Raw genomic sequence first — 20,405 nt, 5'->3', positions numbered from 1 at the left:
TTTTATATATCATCATTGTAGATTTTTTATATATAATAAACTGTGAGCTAAAATCCAATGAATAACAAATACGTAAAGGGTTTATGAATGTTGTCCTTATAACAATTGAAACAGTCTATTTCAATAATAAATTAGTTCAATAAGCAATATTCATACATTTCAGTGTCATATGAAATCATTACAGTTATACATGGTACATCTCATAGTAGAATAGTTCTGTAGGTCTTAAGGGCCGAATAACCAGTTGATGACCATCAATACAGTAACAGTAGTTCCAAAGATTGGAACTGACAGAGATCTCTGTAACAGTAACAATAGCAATAGCAGTAACAGTTAGTTACTATGGATGCCAAGAGTATAATTTACAAAAGTAGGACAACATTCATTCAGTAAACAATATCATTTCAGAAAGTAGTACAGTCAATCAATCAGAAAATAACTATAATTGAACATAGCTTTACGGCATTGTTACTCATAGTGGGCTCCTCGATATACGTGCTTAAATGCACTAAAATTACGGCGTCTAATCTAAAAAAACAAATTCAAGCACAACTCAATTATAATCATGCCATTCTGTTATTCAATCATTTCTATTTCTATTTAGTTCGTTGTTTACTTGATCGATTTCTATTCGTTGTTCAATCATTCGGTTCTAACTTTCGTTCTACATTCATTTGTGTTCATGAGATGCAAATGCACATGAAAGCACTTTAAAACCATGCAAACGGAGGCTCGGAAGGTAGAAAAGAGGAGCGAAAACAAAATCGGGACCACCCTAGCTGCAGCACGTGCGGGACCATCTCCGTACGTGCCTCCTGCACCTGCAATTTAAGCAGAATGCTTCTAAAATCTGCCTTGTTTTCCGCATGTTCAGGGCCCCAAGCCGCACTTGCGGTGCTGGTCCAAAACAGTCCGAAATTTGCTCTGTTATGGCAATGCATTTCTTCACAAATTTCAACTTTATTATCATACAATTCAACTCAAAATCCATGAGAATGACCTGGACTTACAAATTCTAACATCGAATATAAATCTTGACTTTAATTCAACTCAATTTTTCCCATGAAAACCAAGTAAACTTTTTGAAATGAAATGTATAGACATAGATATACATGTTTGAACTTTAAAACTTCACATCCCATGGAATTTCCTTGCAAATTGAAAACCCATGCAAGAAGTAATGAGTATGAACACAATAAAATCATGCATGCCCAAAACTAGAATTAATTCTTCCAATTAGTTGATCAAAGACTCCAAAACTATTATAAACAATGAACCATGTGTTTCAAACTTCCAAGTCCAAACTTCATCATGAAAGCTCTTTAAAACTTAGAGAATTCATGAAGTTCATGCAAGAAAATGTATGTGTAAACAAAAATATCATATAATCATGCCATGCATGTTGAATTTAAGGCCAATTTCCTTCAATTCTTTCCTAACTTCTTGCATGTTCTACTTTGTCAATTCCAACATTAAAGTTCCCAATTAACCAAGAATTCATCCTAATTGACCCTTTGTCTTAGAAGATGATGAGTGTGGGAAGTTTAATTTCAAGAAATGTGAATGAAAATCTCACCTTAAATTGATGAATTGTGAAAAGTTAATTGTTTTTCTTCAATGTTCTTCCTCACCCTTATTCTTTTCTTCTCTTCATTCTCTTTGTTGAATTCTCAAAGTCTCTCCCTCTTCTCTCTCTTCGTGTATGTCTATCTAGGTGCAAGAAAATCCACTACACTTCCCGCCTCTATTCAATTGATGAGTAGTAGTACACTAACTCTTTTCTCATACATACATTAGACCTAAATTAATTAGGTTGATAAATTAATTAAAATCAAATTCACTCAAATTAAATTAATCCCCAACATTTATGACTTAAATCAAACTAATTTTAATTTTACTAATGTGAATTAGGCTCTAATTGCCTATCCTAAAATTTAATTCTACCTTGTTAAAATTAGCGAATCAGACAGGTTTATTTCATTTCCTCAGATACCTGTTTACAGTAACATTACAACACAAATCAAGTCAATGCATAAAACACATGGCATGTAATTCACAATTAGCACATAATCAAATAATCAACACTAATCACATAATTTACTTCATTAATTTACTTAATTAAGGAGGTGGTTGTTACAATCACTCTATCAAAACACTAACCATTTAGTCTCTTTCTTTTTGATCCATTAAGTTTCTGTTTCTCTCTCTCTCTGATCATCACTCAATTTCATGGCTACACAATTCAGTCCATGTTCTTCTTCTTTATCTACTTTCTCAACCTCTTCATTCAATCATAAGACACATCTCTGCACAAAATTCATCATTGTCCCATGAAGAACATATTCCTCCAAATTTTGAGCTCAAATCCTCAAATGGGTATCCTCTAAATGCTGTTTCTTTGCATGGTGGTTAGTTTTCAATTCCTCAATCTTTCCATGTTTTGTTCTTGTTAACTGCATATGTATATACACGTATTCTTAATTAACAGTTATTCAATCTTTTTCAAAAGAGTCCATTTTCTGGTTTTTGGTTCTCAGTTACTCTGATTTGTTTTTATGTTTGCTTAATTGTATTCATATTTGTTTTTGCACAAATTATAAATTGTCTGTTAGGTATTTATGCTCTGTCCCCAGTGAGAATTCTCATAGTGGATATTCTAAAGAATTCTTGTTTGAATTGAGGAGACAGAAATGAAGGCAAAATTTTTTTTTTTTTAAAATAATTTAATTTTGCTCTTGCCGGTCGACTGGCCAGTCGACCCCCCAGAAGTCCTATGGTTTGATGAAAGCTACAGTAGTTACTGTTGGAGTGTCTGATATCAAATAGAGGAATTGGTTATATTTTTACTCAGATTTGATGAAACATTTGGTGAACCGTTGGAGATGCTCTAAGCAAGTGATTCGTTGATAAAAAAATAAGATACTTTTAAGTGTCTTTTCATCCATGGTCTATCTTCTTTACATACTACTACAACTCCCTATATGTAACAAACAAATATTCCAAAATAAAAAACAAAAATAAAAAAGGACACAATAAAAGAGTAGTTAGTGTAAATTATGTTAAAAGTATGGGGTTGGTTGTATTTTTTCAAGTCTCAAGGAAGGTTAGTGTAATTTATTTAATAAATAAAAAAAAAATTAAAAAAAAGAAAGAAAGGTTCTACAACTACAAGAACATAGAACTTGTTAAAGTGAAGCTTCACTTCCTCCTCCATTAAACTATATGGTGTTTATACTCTTGAGTGTTAGAAATAATAAACATGATTTTAGTTCAATTAATTTACATATTTTTAGAAGTAACTATTTATGTATTGTTCATGTATTTTTGAAGTTCATGTATTCCCAGAATGAATATATCTAGGAAGATTCTTGTATGGCACACTGGATGTAGAAGATGTATTGGTCTCTTAGTTTGTTTATTAGTCTATAAATACCTCATGTATGTTCTAAAGAAGTGGAATCAAATATTGAGAGTTAAGAATGTTGAAAGTGGGAGGGGGGTGCATACCAGTTGTGATGGTATACAAAGAGAGGAATTAGTTAAAAAACATTCATTTTATTCAAACTTAAACAAATTATACAAAACAAAGCAAATTATCTGTTAACTCTCAAACTCTTTGCCTTTTTAGAAATCTCCCACTCCTAGAGATGTTGTTGTTCTCCCACTCTTGGAGATGTTATGTTTTTCCTAGAGATTACATTTCTTCTCCCACTCTATCTAAAATAATCACACAACCTATCTATTTATAGATTTCACAAATGTGTGTGTGTGCACTACAGTGTGTCTTTCTCTCTTAAGCTTTATCAATGGAGCTTCATTGAAGCTTCCTCTTCCTTTCAACTGCTTCCATTTTCTTCTTCATTTTGAACTTCTTTTCTTCACTTTTGAATGCTCTGACAGTTTTTTTTCTCTTCTCTGGAATTTAGTTGTGGTGATTCACAAAGAGAGGAATACAATTGAATAAAGACTCCGTTTATTCAAACTCAAACAAATTATACAAAACAAAGCAAATCTCTCTGTAAACTCTCATACACTCTCCACTCTCTTAGAAATCTCCTACTCCTGATATTGTTGCTCTCCCACTCCTCGAGATGTTATGTTTCTCCCTGGAAATTACATTTCTTCTCCCACTCTTTCTAAAACAACCACATAACCTATCTATTTATAGATTTCACAAACATGTGTGCGCGCTACGATGTGTCTTCCTTCTTAAGCTTTATCAATAGAGCTTCCTTGAAGCTTCATCTTCCTTCCAGTTGCTTTCATTTTCTTCTTCATTTTGAACTTCTCTTATTCACTTTTGAATGCTCTGGCAGCTTCTTCTCTTCTCTGGAATTCACCATCTTCAAATTCAAATTGAGTTTGTTCTTCCAACAAAGAATTCATTTTCCCTCTTGCAATCTCTCTAGCATGTGTGATCCCTCATATTTCCAATAGTTAGAAGAGTATATTTCATATGAATCATATATGCATGAATCAGAAAGTGAGAGGGCATAGATCACTTTATAGAAACCCTAATCTTTTTTAGCACTTCAAGTCAAGTTACTCTTCACTTTCCAATGTAATTAAGGGACATTTTTTTTCTTCTTGGCTTTAGTAATAAAATACTCATTCCTCAAAAAAACTTTTCGGTATAATTAAAGTAATGCAACAAATGTACCTTTCATGAGTTTAAAAGCAAGTCTTCCACCAAATCAACTCGTTTGAAGGTGACCAGATTTGAAAAGAAAAAGAAAAATATAGTTGAAATATTATTATATTTAATTTATTATTTTAAATATTTATGTAAATATATAATCTAAACAAGGTGACAATAAATCTAAACTCGGACATTCTTTTATTTTATTCCATGCTATCATATACGTATTTTCAAAATCCAGCTTTAAAATCGAATCCTTTTTACCTGATTGGCTATAAAAACTCCATCATGAATATTCATGTGCCACCAATTAAAAAAAGCAAATTGGTCCACTACACTACTAAAAAAGTAACTTATAATGGCGTTAGGATCAAAGCGCTTTAAAAAAGGTTATGATATATCTCAGTGGCAAATGCGTTTTTCAAAGCGTGATATCACCTAATGCCCTTTGAGTCTGAATGAGATAAGTCTGTTTAACTTCACAGAGACTTAACCCCATATCTATTCAAACATTTCCAAATGGTTCTCTCTCTCTCTGTCTCTCTCTAAAATTGTTCTCTTTCACTAGCCCTAAGGAGCCGTGGATGTAACCAGCAATGAACTTCTTGGAGTTTGTAGATCTACAAAGAGATTGATGTTTCTAATCTCAATAGTTTCTTGTCCAATCTGGATCTTTATTTCGATTTGTGCACTAGGTCTTAGGATTTGATATTTTCCTTCGATTCCTTTCGATTTTTTGATGTCTTTATCAATCTGGGTCTTTGTTTTTCATGGATTCAGGTATCCAATCGCTCTTGATTTGGAGTTGCCGAGTTCACTTGAGATACATAGCTTTCATGGTAGCAATCTTGTATTCGATTTACTAGTTTTCATATATGCTCAAATTTATTATTGAAAATTATTGTATTTACATTTGATTAGGGTTTTGATTTTCATTCTGGGGCTTGTTCTTCATCGAGTCTAATCTAGATTTCTGTGAGTTCACTTAAGATTAAGAGATTTTCATCACTACACAGTAACGATCTGGATCTGTGTTCTATTTATACATAAACTCTTGCTTAGGTTTCGATTTTCGTCGGCGATCTAGGTTCTCATCTCTTCCATAAATGATGGCTCGAGCTTGGTTTGGATGATTTGGATCTGATCTAGGGTTATGTTTCTCTCAAGTATGGTTGTTTTATATTTTTTAGTTGCATAAGCGTTCTATGTTTTTCTCTTACTTTTTCTCTATTTCTGCTCTTTATTCGATGATCTCACTACATATGTGTGTTTATATAGTTTTATATGTTTATCTAAGACATCTTTGAAGAACATTAACCGTCACTGGTCTTGTTGTGTTTTCTTAAACAAGGATTAGTGCTTAGATTGACAACTGGTTTTTGGTCATATAGCACTAAAATCTTCTGATTTGGGTATCTGTTCTTGAATTCTTTGTGTTATCTCAATGAATTTACTCCTTTATAACCAAGGAGAGGTGATTGAGACAAGAAGTTTCAGGGAGAGAAACAATTTTAATGTTTTTTCTCTCTCTAAAATATATATCCATGAATGTGTCTCTGGTTTTTGATGGAGATTGAATGATTACATTACATGTTTTTGCTGTTTTTGGTTCCAGACAATTCACAATGCGACTTGTTTCCGCAAATTGTGTCTTGTGTATGCTATTTGTTCGATAAATTGGGGGAATTGAGCCCTAATCGGTTTTTATATTGCTATGACAGGAGATTTAATGGCATTTTGCGTTAGATATTTCTCAGACATGGTCACACATTACATTCAGTTTCATTATTATGATTATCACTTTATCACTGTACACTTCACTTTTCTTATTCTGTGTGATGTTAGTATGTGCCGGACTAATAATTTATCTGTTGAGTTGATGTCTGGGTTTGAAAATGTTTCTTGGTGCCATAAGAATGGTGGGATTTTTTTCCCTTAATTATTATTATTTTTTGGTAATCCTGACCAATTGGAATGCTTATTTTGGTTTTCTATGAGGTCATGGTTTGGTTCTATTGATAGTTTCAGCTACTTGACTTTTCTATTTATGGAATTTAGCTAAGTGAACCCAATACATATGTACGAATGTCTCGAGACAGAATATGGAATTAGCTAGGAAGACTTGATTCTCTATGGACAGTCAGTCAGAAGTGGACCGACACTGTACTTAGCAACTAAGCTGCCAAGCTTTTTTTCTCTTTCTTTTTATATCTTTTTCCTTTCCTTCTCTTTTCTCTCCACAAATCCTGGATTCAAACATAACCAATACAGTTGCTCAACAATTGAAACTGATATAGTTTGATTAAATGGTTTCTTGAAATTTTCGTATGCGCTGTCATGGATGGTTATTTTTTTAAAATTTTTTTTCTGTTACCTTTAATGGATTCAATTGTGATGTGCATTGGAGCCCATTGCTCCCCTAAACCAAACTCTTCCTTTACAGTTTTTAAGTTCCTATGGTTAAGTTTCTCTTTTCCATTTGATATGAATCAGTAGAAAGTGGAATCAACAAAGCAGATAGTTTCCTTCTCAAAGCATATAGTTCTATGTATTGATTCCAAATTTTTAAATATTTTACTTGTAGAGGCCTAGAAGAATTTTTAATTAAATGCAAAGGATGTGGTTGAACGTATGAATTTGAATGGAATAATAATGACCCATTTCAATGCTTTTTCTTTTTCTTTTCCTTTTTTAACTATTAAACCTTTTGGTGGTGAAAGTAAGAAGGCATTAGACAATTACTAAAACTTATGAAATTTCAATTTTGTAGGATGCTTCTGGATTTTTTGGTCATTTGGCTTTGGAGACAAGTTAGATTGGTTTAGATCCCATAATTGACAACAAAGTGCTCTATTTTCTGGAGGATATTATCTTTTGTTTCTCCATCTCATGTTCTGATTCTGCTCATATATGGATAAAGCATTGACCACAAGAGTCATTCTTATATGAATGCTAAAAATTAATTCTCAATGTGTAGATTGTTGATGTGCTTCATTTTTATGTACAAGATGGTGACATGGTAAGGATTTGTGTTCTATTCTTTCTTTCTCTCTCTCTCACGTTGTCTATCTCTCAATTGTCTGATACTTTCATTTCATTGTCTCAAGATGTGATTTCACCATAATCCTTGTCGTTGCATGAAGTATCTTTGGGCATGCTTTAATATGATGTTGGATATAAATTATGGTCTTTTGTGATAAAGATAACAGCTGAGAGTATGTTTAGTGGCTAGCATAGCTTCTTTCAAGAGAATACATATCTTCAGCGAATGTTTATTTTGGAAGTCCTTTGAAATCAAGCAATACTTTCACTATGCAAATGTACGTTTGGGGGTAACATTTAAAAAGTGCTAAATAGATTGCAATTGATAATATTGTCCATTAGTATTATTATCATTTACCTATATCATTTTTTATATAAAATTTAATTGAAAAGTACAATAATTGTGAAGAAATTGAAAACAAGGGGTACTGGGATGGTGGATGGTGCTGCAGGACAGAATCTTCTTAAAATTTGTCAATGTAAACGGTAGATGATAATCGAGCATATAATGTGATTTACTAGTTACTCTCAGTATTGTAACTTTCGATTTCAAGTGCCTAATTGTTTATTGCTTCTCTAAACAGATAGTTGACTTTTGTTGCTGAGCTAATAATTTCAATTTTCTTATGAAGAAGAAGCTTGATAAGACGGGGACGAGGTGCTCATACAAAAACTATGATGTTTTACAAGCAAAGGTAAACTAAGCTTTTAATAATCATAAATTTGTAGTGTCTATGTTTGGGCTAGGCCTGTAAATGCATTAGATTTGGATTGTTTGCTATCGGATTCGGTATATTCCATGGTAAGATTATTGTTGAAAGGTCGTAAGGCTCAATCCTTAAATATTTATTGATTTTAATGCAAACAAAAATAGTGGCAAAAATCAGTATGATTGTGATTTATTTATTTTTGGTTACAAATTGAAAAAATCTAATTGAAAAGTACAATAATTGTGAATCACAATCATACTGAAAAGTATGATTGAAATTTAATTGAAAAGTACAATAATTGTGAAGAAATTGAAAACAATGGGTACTGGGATGGTGGATGGTGCTGCAGGATAGAATCTTCTTAAAATTTGTCAATGTAAACGATAGATGATAATCGAGCATATAATGTGATTTACTAGTTACTCTCAGTATTGTAACTTTCGATTTCAAGTGCCTAATTGTTTATTGCTTCTCTAAACAGATAGTTGACTTTTGTTGCTGAGCTAATGATTTCAATTTTCTTATGAAGAAGAAGCTTGATAAGACGGGGATGGGGTGCTCATACAAAAACTATGATGTTTTACAAGCAAAGGTAAACTGAGCTTTTAATAATCATAAATTTGTAGTGTCTATGTCTGGGCTAGGCCTGTAAATGCATTAGATTTGGATTGTTTGCTATCGGATTCGGTATATTCCATGGTAAGATTATTGTTGAAAGGTCGTAAGGCTCAATCCTTAAATATTTATTGATTTTAATGCAAACAAAAATAGTGGCAAAAATCAGTATGATTGTGATTTATTTATTTTTGGTTACAAATTGAAAAAATCTAAAAATCCCCTAGATTTTGGTTTGGGATTATGTATCAATTTTAAGTAGTAAATAACAATTCCAATTAAACAATCAAGACAAATCGATACAACGATTTTAACGTGGAAAAACCACAATTGGAGCGCCTCCAATTGTGATAAAAAAAACCACGGGCCAAAGCCACAAAGCAATCCATTAAGAAGACAAAGGAATTACATAAGTGTACTCTCAATTACCTAGCGAATCCACGCCCGAATTGAACTGACCCTATATGCCTCTTCCACCACGGTCTTCACCTCGGAATTTTCTTGTCCAATGTTGAATCCATAACGCCAATGTCGAATCCACGACGATGAGCCACTCCAGAATTCACCAAAGCTTCAGGCCCAAATTCCATAAAATCTACAGAAGAACAACTCTTTCTTTTGTATTGAATGAAACAACCAATCCTTTGATGTATACTTTTCAAACCATGAGTTAAACTCAAACAACCATCAAAGAAACTAGCGAAGAAACTCTAGATATAAACCCTAATATCCAAGAAGAAGATCTGGAAGTCGTAACCCTAAAAACGGATGAAACCACATATTCATAGAAAACTGATCCGTGATCTCTACTTGAGCGCAAGAATGGCCGCTTGAGCGAACCTCGCTCGAGTGCAGTAAAGTTCACTCGAGCATAAAATCCTAACTTCCAGCGATCCCTAACATAGTGAACGAAGTGGCAAACATGATAGGATAAGATCACAAACTCCTCTACATAGGCACAATTCGGATTGGATTCGCATTTAAAAACTCATAGCCTCACTGAAAATATAAGCTCGAATAAAATTACAACCTAAAGGAGTTTGTCAAACGGGATTGCCAAGAATAAATACCTAACACAAATGTTTTGTATACAATTCGAAATTACTGCTAATCTTCTACTCGTTGCTATTTGGTTTTAGCTTTTTCTTGTTAGCTTCTAAAAATCTTTATGACGAACTGGCTTTGCTTTTGGATAATTAACAACTTCAGGTTGTGCTTATATGTAGAAATTTTCACCATAAACATAATTATTGTTTCAAATATGTGTATGCTTGAATGGATTGCTGCAAAAATATATACTAGAGTGGATATGATTAGTGATGCAAGTCCTAGTTATATATTTTCTCAAATGGCCTTGCTCGACTACAGTTGGGGTTTACTAATAACTATCATTGATTGTTCTATTTTGGTTGTTTTTAGCTCCCCTTTCTTGCTTCCTCATTGTCATTTTGGTGGTTTTTGATTCTTTTTTGATAGAATGACTTCAACTTTGAGGAGAGGGATTGGATGACTGTCCATCCGAAAGAATTTCCAACAGGGTCACAATTGGTGAGAATAATGTTTCTTTTATTTAATATGCTAGATTTTGAAATCATAGGGCTATAAACAATCACTTGACAGAACATCTAATATTCTGTGTGACAGTGGGAGTATATGGAGCACATTGGCTTTGTACTTGTTTAGTTTGCATGCCCCTCTGAGTTTTGGAGGGTTGTCTATGGTTGCCCATGTTTGCATATATTTAGTTTCAAAAAGGCCACATATGGACTTAATAAGAAAGAAAGTCCATCTATGAATTTCCAAAATGATTTGTGAATTGGAATTGGTTGAAACCATCATTGTGGGACGGGATTCTTCATGCTAATGTCTGAAGTATATGTATGAGTATGATTACTAATGGCTACATTGTAGGAACCATGCAAACAACAGTTGGAGTTGCATTTGGTATGTGTCTGAATTTTTTTTTTTCTGCAATAAATACATACTAGATTTATTTCTTACTCTCAATTATCTTAGTGCCTTTTGAATTTTATTTATTTATTTATTTATGGTTTCTTCATGATGGCTGCTAGTGCTCTTTCTGTCATTATCACGTTTGTTCCATAACATTGCCCTCATTAGTTTGTTACTGTTAATTACTTATAATTACTTTTGAGTAATTTGTTAATGTGTACCGTTCCTATTGATAATGTCTAATAATGTTTTTATTGTATCCAAACAACTTGTCCAATTCTCATAGATGTCTTATTTTGTTTTAAGTGCATGCATTTGGAGTACCACCTTAGCAGCCATGGCAAAAAGTGAACTTAATGCCATGAAGTAGTAGTGTGTCATGATATGCTCATGTCTGTAAATATTTTTAATTTTTTGTTATGTCATAAATTTCCATTGGTCAAATTTGTATTTTTCTAAAAATATTTATGGCTTAATTGGTTCCAATTTATTTTGAATGTTAAAGGTGATCAAATGTTTTAGTTATTGTAAATTGTGTAATTTGAATTTTGCTTTTATTAGATTTTTTTAATTTTTTTTTGGAGGAAGGAATTCATATATTGATTAGATTTTGTTGTTTTGTTGTAAATTTATTTGGAAAAAATTTTGGTTAGGTTTAGATATTTTTTTATTTTGGAAAAAAGGCTTTTAGCAACGTTTTAATAAAAATCCCACTATAAGTTAGTATGATGTCATTTGTGGGTAGGGCAACTTTTATGCTGGCGTTTTAAAAAATGCCGCAAAAGATCTTGTACAGCGTTTATAAAACGTCGCTAAGTTATAGCGATGGCTGTGTCCTTGATGTAATTTTAAAACACCAATATATGTTTTGTTGACATTTTTGATAGTTTTAGCGACGTTTTTGAAACACTGGTAAAAGCCAATTTTCCTGCCGTACTACCACTACCTCATTAACAATGCATATACTGCGTGATTTTATAAATCGACCCATACGTATCGATTTTTTCCTGCAGTGCTACCACTGCCTCATTGGTTTAAAAATCATTGGTTTACATTCAAAGTGCCTATGATGTTAACATAAATTTCAGAACATGAAACTTCATGTTTCGGATCATCTACCATGTATATCATCAAGAAAACAAGACTAAAACGACATACCTGAATCCATCGATGAACGGTTAAACGGAAGCGTCTGATTGTCAATAGAACCTTTGATATTGACTATGTTATTGCCTTCTAATCCTTTCCCCTTTGGTGCCTTATGTTTCTTCTTGAGAGGATTTAGAAAAACAAAACAGTGTTCTTATCTTTCACCTTAGGAAGGAATAGGGACCATAACCTTTTAAAGGTTGTAATTGGTTTTCATAACTAAAAGGTAATGAAAACCAATAAATTAACCATTATTGGTTTAAAACTGAAAGGTAATGAAAACCAATAAATTAACCATTATTGGTTTTAAAACTGAAAGGTAATGAAAACCAATAAATTAACCATTATTGGTTTTAAAACTGAAAGGTAATGAAAACCAACTTTAACCAATATGTTTTAATTTCTATTTCTGCCCCTCATAGAAATAGAAATTATACAACTAGTATCTACACATTAGGTCCATAACACATATACCCTTAAGCCTATTAACTAAATTGAATCACTTAAATTGTAGGCTTCTTATAAATGATAACACCACATTTAATTATGTGGTCCCATTGAGACATTATCTAACAATCTCCCACTGGACCACATATGTATCTTGAAAAATGTGCTTAACTTTAGTGAGCTCAGAAATTTGTTATCATAACTTGAGGGTATCCAAACAATCTTGTCCATTAACTATATTAATATAGGATCAAAGCGGTCTTCGTTACATCAATCGTAACTCGACCCACCAATGGTCACGTATACAAATATAGCTAAATGACATAGATCAATCATGGATGCGTAGCATGGAAATTACATGTGATGTGATCCATACATGCCTATGTCCAACTGGTCCTACTTAACTTTATTGAGATCAATACTTCACAATACGTAACAGAGCGTAATAAACTGAATACTTAATTTCTGCAGAAATTAATCTAATTACATAGATAAAACTCAAGGCTGACATAAAGCAGTAATATAAATACAAACTCCCACTAAACTAAAATGTTCTCAAATAGAACAACACCCATCTGAGCAGTGTGCTCATGAAAGACCTTGGGTGGTAGTCCCTTCGTAAGTGGATCCGCTATCATGGAGTTTGTCCCAATGTGCTCTATGGAAATCTGTCCACTCTGCACTCTTTCTTTTACAACTAGGAACTTGATTGGATCATCTTTCGACATTCCATTTTCTACCTCATGTTCCTGGAGATATACAATATAATCATCTGAAAATGCAAATCTCCTTTCTCTGGTGGATCGCCTTAATGGCACAGATTAGAGTTTGTTCCTCAGGAACAATTACCTCATCTTCACATTAAGTTACCAAACAGATAATCTCTAAATAAATTAATTTAATGACAACATCTCAAGATACCTAGCACAACATTAATACCAAGCCTTTGGGTAGTGATATTAACTGTAAGTGGTATTCTTGTTGTAATGATCAAACATTGACAATAAGCTATGTCAAATTACAAATCTATCTTTTGATGGATTTATTATTCACATTAGGTTTCCTTGACAATTGGCACATGTTTATCACCACAAAATGTGTGTGTAATTCTGCCAAGTCTTAATCATGTCTTTGGACCGATAAATACCCGCATGAGATACACAGACATGAACTTCAAAACATTCCATATAAAACAATCTAGACAAGAGAGATCACTTTTGTGACATCTTGTTTGAATTGACTTATATTGAGAATGTTAGAAAATTAAATTTCTGTAGACGTTGTATGAAATTACATTAAATTTAAAGATTTCTAAATTTGTGACCCCGTATATGTTATATAATCTGCAGCAATTCCAATTATATACATATATATATATATAATTGACGGTTCAAAAAACAAATAGTTTTTTTTTTTTTTTTTTTTTTTTTTTATGATGTTCAAAATGAAACCGATCAAATCGCAAGATATATCTATATATATATAAATACATGATGTTCATCCATTTGAAAAATGAACCGCCCATCCGAATTATGTTCCATTTCCATAAAACAAAACAGAATTTGCAGCAGAGGGAAAAACAGAAATACAAAAACAGAATCTGATTCCAAGAAACTAAATAGGATGAATAAAAGCATATCTATTTTGATAATACACATGATATAACCGCTTTGATACCACTTGTTAACATAAAATTTCAGAACATAAACCTTACACTTTGGATCATTTACCATGTATATCATCAAGAAAACAAGACTAAAACGACATACCTGAATCCATCGATGAACGGTTAAACGGAAGCGTCTGATTGTCAATAGAACCTTTGATATTGACTATGTTATTGCCTTCTAATCCTTTCCCCTTTGGTGCCTTATGTTTCTCCTTGAGAGGATTTAGAAAAACAAAACAATGTTCTTATCTTTCACCTTAGGAAGGAATAGGGACCATAACCTTTTAAAGGTTGTAATTGGTTTTCATAACTGAAAGGTAATGAAAACCAATAAATTAACCATTATTGGTTTAAAACTGAAAGGTAATGAAAACCAATAAATTAACTATTATTGGTTTTAAAACTGAAAGGTAATGAAAACCAATAAATTAACCATTATTGGTTTTAAAACTGAAAGGTAATGAAAACCAACTTTAACCAATATGTTTTAATTTCTATTTCTGCCCCTCATAGAAATAGAAATTATACAACTAGTATCTACACATTAGGTCCATAACACATATACCCTTAAGCCTATTAACTAAATTGAATCACTTAAATTGTAAGCTTCTTATAAATGATAACACCACATTTAATTATGTGGTCCCATTGAGATATTATCTAACATATGAGACAGGTGAGTAAGCTTATTGTCTAAATGAAGGGAGACATAATCTTCAACTCTTGAATTGGGCACCATATCCCATAAAATTAGTAGAAACTCTGTCAAAACAAAATCAATAAAAATAAAAATAAAATTTGTTAAAAAAAAAAAAAAAAAAAAAAATTAAAAACAGAGGATTGTTCAAAGTGTCTACATGCTTTGCCATATGTAAATATAAATAAATTAAATTAAAAAGATGTAGCAGATGAAGGAAGTTTAGTTCATGAAATTAAAATTTAAATTTAAAAAATAAAAAAAAAATGTTTACAACAACATAGAACTTACATGTTAGAAACTACAAAATTGTTTTTCTTGCTAGTTACTCTGTCTCCTTCTTTGCATATGGGTATGATTGAATTTGAAAATGAGAGGTAGGCCCTTTATAAAAAGAACCGAGTCATGAGAGAAAGAGGAAAGGAGAGCGTGCTTTTGTTTGTTTTAAAGTTGCTTTTGCTTTTGGGAACCAGCATCCCAACTTTTTTGGGATTGACATGAAGCCACTATAAATCGTCTTTTAGCTGGTGTCCACCTTCGCTTACTATTTAAATTGTCGGCATTATAGTATTCATCAAGTAAATATTATGTGAAGAAGTGGTTTGAAAATACTCTTTTGATCTTGGGGGAGCTCGTGATCCGTTGATAGTCACCTGAAAAGAAATAAACACTCCGGTTGGGGGTGTCAGAATTAGCATTCCGACAGACAAGTCAGTCTCCACACTCAAGAATGCTTGTATTCTAAGTGAAGCACACCAATTCTCACATACCTCTTTCTGACTGATGTTTTTCTATTTATATCTTTTCTTCCATGGGCCTCGGGATTAGATCCATTTCCAACTCCATATTCGGCACATTTTGTAGTAGACCGCTCTTTACTCGGCCCCTTGCTTAATCGGCTATTTGGCCGAGTAAAGTTGGATTCAAGCTTGCGAGCCAATGCTGAGTGCCACGAATTTCGATTCTCCCAGGTCCGACTATCCGGAATCTCTACGACTCTCAATACTCGGCCCCCACATATTCAATGTGAAAAATAAAGTTGTTGAAGTATTAGTTACATTGGATCATAGATTAATAAAATAGACGGTAAATGTAATTTTAGAATAAATTGCTCATTTTTCCAAAACATATATCATCTGATTTAGGGGTGTACACGGTCCGGATTGGTTCGGTTCTAAGAAAATCCAAGAACCGAACTGATCCTAACGGTTCTGTGATTTTGAGAACCAGACCAGACCGTTATATTTGTAAAATTGGACCAGAACCAAACCAAAAAAACGGTTTGGTTTACGGTTCGGTTTACGGTTCCAAAACTTTCTATTTACAAGAATAAATTGTTAATATTAGCAAAATAATTACTCAAACTAATTACATTTAACTCACGATAAAAACTAATAATATTAAGGCATTACTTAATATTACATATATATACCCTCCTAATATCATTAAAATTATAAAAAACCAATTAATAAAAATAAAACTTGATATTATATATATATATCTTTTAAAATTCGGTTCGGTTCGGTCCGAATCGCGGTTTTTTCATAAAATCCATTAACCGAACCGCTTTTACTGTTCTCATATTTCTTAATCCGAAACCGAACCAATTCTTAATAGAACCGAACCAAACCGTATGATTCGGTCTGGTTTGGTCTGGATTACCGGTTTGAACGGATTTTTAAACAGTCCTAATCTGATTAGATGAATACTAATATCGTATCAACTTAAATTTTCACATACTATGACATTGAATTATCTGAATTCAGAATAGCCCTCACCAACCAACACAACAAAACGCGGCTCATGATAAATAATTGAGTTACATGATGAGTCTATTAATATGGCATCAATGTTAGAAATTTATAAAATTTATTAAAATATATTAAAAAAAAATATGTAATTTAAATTTATTTTAAGTGTAAATTTTATCATACAAAAATTGAATTTGAACAACTTATCAATTTTTTTGGATGAGTTTTCTACGTCAATTACTTTATTAGAAGATAAGACTCCTCACAAAAAATAAAAATAAAAATAAAAACAAAACATGAAAGAAATTGAAAAGATAGGGGTTGCAGAAATCGAATTTGAAACATAGTTTCCGATTTCTACCTATTTTGCAACAATTTCACACAAACTAGGTCGGTAAAAACCTACTGTGTGATCTTGATGAAAAACATGCGTCAACACAACTTTTAGCCCAGCCAATCAAATATATACCATGGTCAGGGTGACATTAATCTGCAGTGGTGGAACCATCGTTTGAAATATTAAATCCATTATTGTTTACTTTACACTACTACAATAATGGTAAATGGGTATATCAATAAAGATAGTGGCACTCGATAATAAATTATAACTTTTTTGAATGTGACTTTATTATAGTTTATTTAATAAAGCATTAAATTAATGTTGTGGCAAAGTTTAATATCATAGTTGTTTTCTCCTCTTTGCACCCAGTTCTTGAATGATTATTAGTAATAAAATATTACTTGTTGTTGATCTTTAAAATAATAAAAATAAAATAAAATAAAACCGCTCAATCACCTCGTGCATACATTAGTGCTCTCCTCACTTCTCTTCACGCATCTCTTGCCCAAACAATCAAAGCAAGACAATAGTCATTTACTCTCTTTTTTTTTGACGGATAAATTACAAAGATTTTTTTGAAATTTTTAAAAAATATATTAAATTTTATAATTTTAATATAATTATATTAATTTTTTTTAATGAGATTAAAATGTATCAAACTATCACAGATTATAAAAACACAAAATAAATAATATAAGATATATATTTTAGTATAAAAGAGATAACAAATTTTTTTTATCTGTATAACTAACAAATTATTGATAAAAAAAGAATAAAAAAAAAGAATTAAGTGTTACATAAATTAAAATAACAAGAAAACTCAATGTAATTATGTCAAAAATTATATTATTTTTTTCAAATTTCAAGAGAGGCAGGTGTAATTTACCCTTTTCTATCAATCCACTCGGCAGCCAGACATATTGACCGGCTCTCCATTTATGAATTATTTTTGTGTGATTTACGTCTTTCACCCTTTTTACTCTTTTGTTTTGTTTTGTTCTGTCTTTTTTTTTTTTTTTTTTGGAGGGGGGACATTATTATTGGAAAATGTAAAAATTTATTGATATAAAGCATAATGAGTACGTTAAAAATGATTTTTAAGAATTTATTTTGTAAGCCCCAGAAGAAACGATTTCGCAGGAGCTCACGACCTATATGACTTATGGATCTTCAATGAATTCCATCAACTGGACTCTTTGGATCAACCATAACAATTACATCAATAAAAAAAACTATTGAAACAACAACCTTTTCTCAATCCCCCTAAATCTTGGGAATTGTTGTAGGCTCATCGTTTTTTATGGACAAAAGGAAATTTATTGATGATTTATGTAGTACAAGCGGTACAACAAAATCCAAATTACATCAATAAGACATGTCTTAAAAACAGAGCAACTGATGAACTAACTATGCAAGTTTGTTTAAAGGTGAGACAATAATTGATACTGTAGTGACAGATATGATTTAAGATTTAGGTGAAACATAAGAAAGAATAGAAAATACAGTTTATAAGATTGTCAAAACAAGTAGCAGGACAGCGGCAAGAAAGGAAAGCAAAGACCATGGACTGTTGAAATAATTACGCCTTAAGTTTGCCATCCACACGTTCAACCGTTTCTTACAATGCTTATTCAATTTATTGGAGATTTCTGAATAATTGAATGGGGTGACAGGTATCATGACGTTCTTGTCTATCTTGTTCAACATTGTATTGACCACTTCATCATCCCCTATCCAGTTTTCAATAATTCCACTCCGACGAAGTTTCTCAACGTCTTGTGAAGAATTGATGAGCCAACCCATGAAGGCAATATAGTCACAAACATATTTCGAATAGGCATCTGGTAAGCATTGCTCATATGCGACTAGGTTTCTAAGGGGAGACTCTGTTGTGCCTGTAACTCGTAACTGTGGGATCTCCACTATCCCATTTGTGAATATCCACCAACCAACAAATACAAGACACATGGACGAAATTCCAAATGTCCCTCAGCAAAGATTGGCTAGAGATAAACAACCTATGCAAATTAATGGACATTCTAATGGTCAAACTAGTAATCAAAACTATGAAAGACCATCACCTCAGTCTTGGTATGAACCTATTTCGAGGCCTATGACAAGTCAAAATGCCTCATTACTTAACAGTGAAGTCATGCAAATTGGTGGATCTGGTCCAGTACAAGAAAATGGCATAAGGATGATTCCGAATCCCATGTTCGAAGCCATACCTGGCACAAGAGGTTTCATTAACCCTTTATTCGAATTTGTACCCGAGGGGTTGGAAGGTTTTCCTACAAATGGAAGAGACACAACACCTGTTCCAGCACCTTTCGTAGGTCCTTTTGCAAGACAGGCTCAGAGAGGTCATCCATATCCTCAACAGCAGCCAGTACCACAGGGATAACCAACCCCAAATATACCACCTTATGGACCAAGAAGACCCCAAGCACAAGGTTGTCCACCAAATCCTCTGTTTGTTCCTCCAGTAGTGGTTCAATAGGCACAAAATATGGTCTCTAGGGACCAAATTGCTAACATTGTTAGAGAGATGTGTGGACCAATGGCTCAGGGGGTTCAGACTCCTGTGTATAGGAAACCGTACCCAGAATGGGTAGACAGGGTACATGAATACTCAAGAGGTTTCAGGATACTAGATTTTGCCCTTTTTTATAGGAATGGAAACCAGTCAACAGTTGAGCATATTGCTAGGTTCGCGGCTCAGTGCGGTGAATTTACCAATAATGACTATATGAAGTTAAGATTGTTCCCAAATTCTCTAACTGGGGCAGTGTAGACTGCCCGGAACTCCGCTCTCCGCGTGCGAGGGCACGAATCGTTTTGTTCTTAGCTACTACAGTTCAGACTCGTGTCACGGTTCTGAATCTAATCTCACAAAGTGCAATGTGAGATCGATAAATCACCAAAAAGTCCAAATTCGACAAATCGTTTTGGAAAACTGATTTTTATAAAAAAGTGCCAAACATGGACTACTTTGCTAGATACAGAGTCGCTACCTAAATGTTTTATTTTGAAAAATTTAGGAAACCCTGACTCGTGCCTAAGGCCACGTGTCCGTCATCACCAAAGTTGCCTCGGCTCGGGAACTTGGGTACGAGAGGGGAAGGTCATGCAATGAGCATCCCCGCTTGCCCGATCAAAGGATCGGCCTTTACTAACATGATATGTTGTTTTTTGAAAACACATGCGTTCTTATTCCGGTTATTAATCTAGAGTTACTATGTGATGCGCACATCATACAAGTATAGACTGGATCGCCTAAGTTGGAACAAAACATTTCATGTTTGTTTGTTTGAAAATGGTTTAGAGGTGCTACTCGCAAGTAGGCTAAGTCGTGGATTTTGCCACCCTCAAGTGGGCTTAGAAAACATGATT

General features: G+C 32.9%; 2 protein-coding genes across 51 annotated transcripts; one reads left to right on the top strand and one right to left on the bottom strand.

Moving 5' to 3' along the window:
- Positions 1–4,993: 4,993 nt before the first annotated feature.
- Positions 4,994–15,038, top strand: LOC114301252 (protein ENHANCED DOWNY MILDEW 2). 50 transcript variants are annotated; one of them, XM_082875308.1, is made up of 7 exons: positions 4,994–5,334; positions 5,420–5,478; positions 7,617–7,658; positions 8,314–8,376; positions 8,921–8,983; positions 10,483–10,554; positions 10,651–11,565. In XM_082875308.1, the coding sequence occupies exons 1-7, from the start codon at positions 5,274–5,276 to the stop codon at positions 10,687–10,689; spliced, it is 399 nt and encodes a 132-aa protein (XP_082731434.1). In that variant the 5' UTR covers positions 4,994–5,273; the 3' UTR covers positions 10,690–11,565. The 50 variants fall into 50 exon arrangements, 12 of the variants coding, with proteins under 12 accessions (XP_082731434.1, XP_082731441.1, XP_082731440.1 ...); XR_014333505.1 differs by adding exons at positions 5,561–5,805; positions 14,897–15,032 and having other exon boundaries at positions 5,013–5,161; positions 7,410–8,376; positions 8,873–8,983; positions 10,483–12,030; XR_014333520.1 differs by adding an exon at positions 14,897–15,036 and having other exon boundaries at positions 5,309–5,334; positions 8,266–8,376; positions 8,873–8,983; positions 10,483–12,030.
- Positions 15,039–18,518: 3,480 nt separating this feature from the next.
- LOC145793802 (UPF0481 protein At3g47200-like) lies at positions 18,519–18,980 on the bottom strand. Its single transcript, XM_082876673.1, has one exon. It carries the CDS (start codon positions 18,978–18,980, stop codon positions 18,519–18,521), a length of 462 nt encoding a protein of 153 aa, XP_082732799.1.
- Between the last annotated feature and the right edge of the window lie 1,425 nt (positions 18,981–20,405).

The sequence above is a fragment of the Camellia sinensis genome, chromosome 6 (genome assembly GCF_055761805.1).
Source record: "Camellia sinensis isolate YWXY chromosome 6, ASM5576180v1, whole genome shotgun sequence".
Lineage (NCBI taxonomy): Eukaryota > Viridiplantae > Streptophyta > Magnoliopsida > Ericales > Theaceae > Camellia > Camellia sinensis.
Note: the sequence above shows the minus strand (reverse complement) of the source record. Positions and strands in the feature narration are given on the sequence as shown.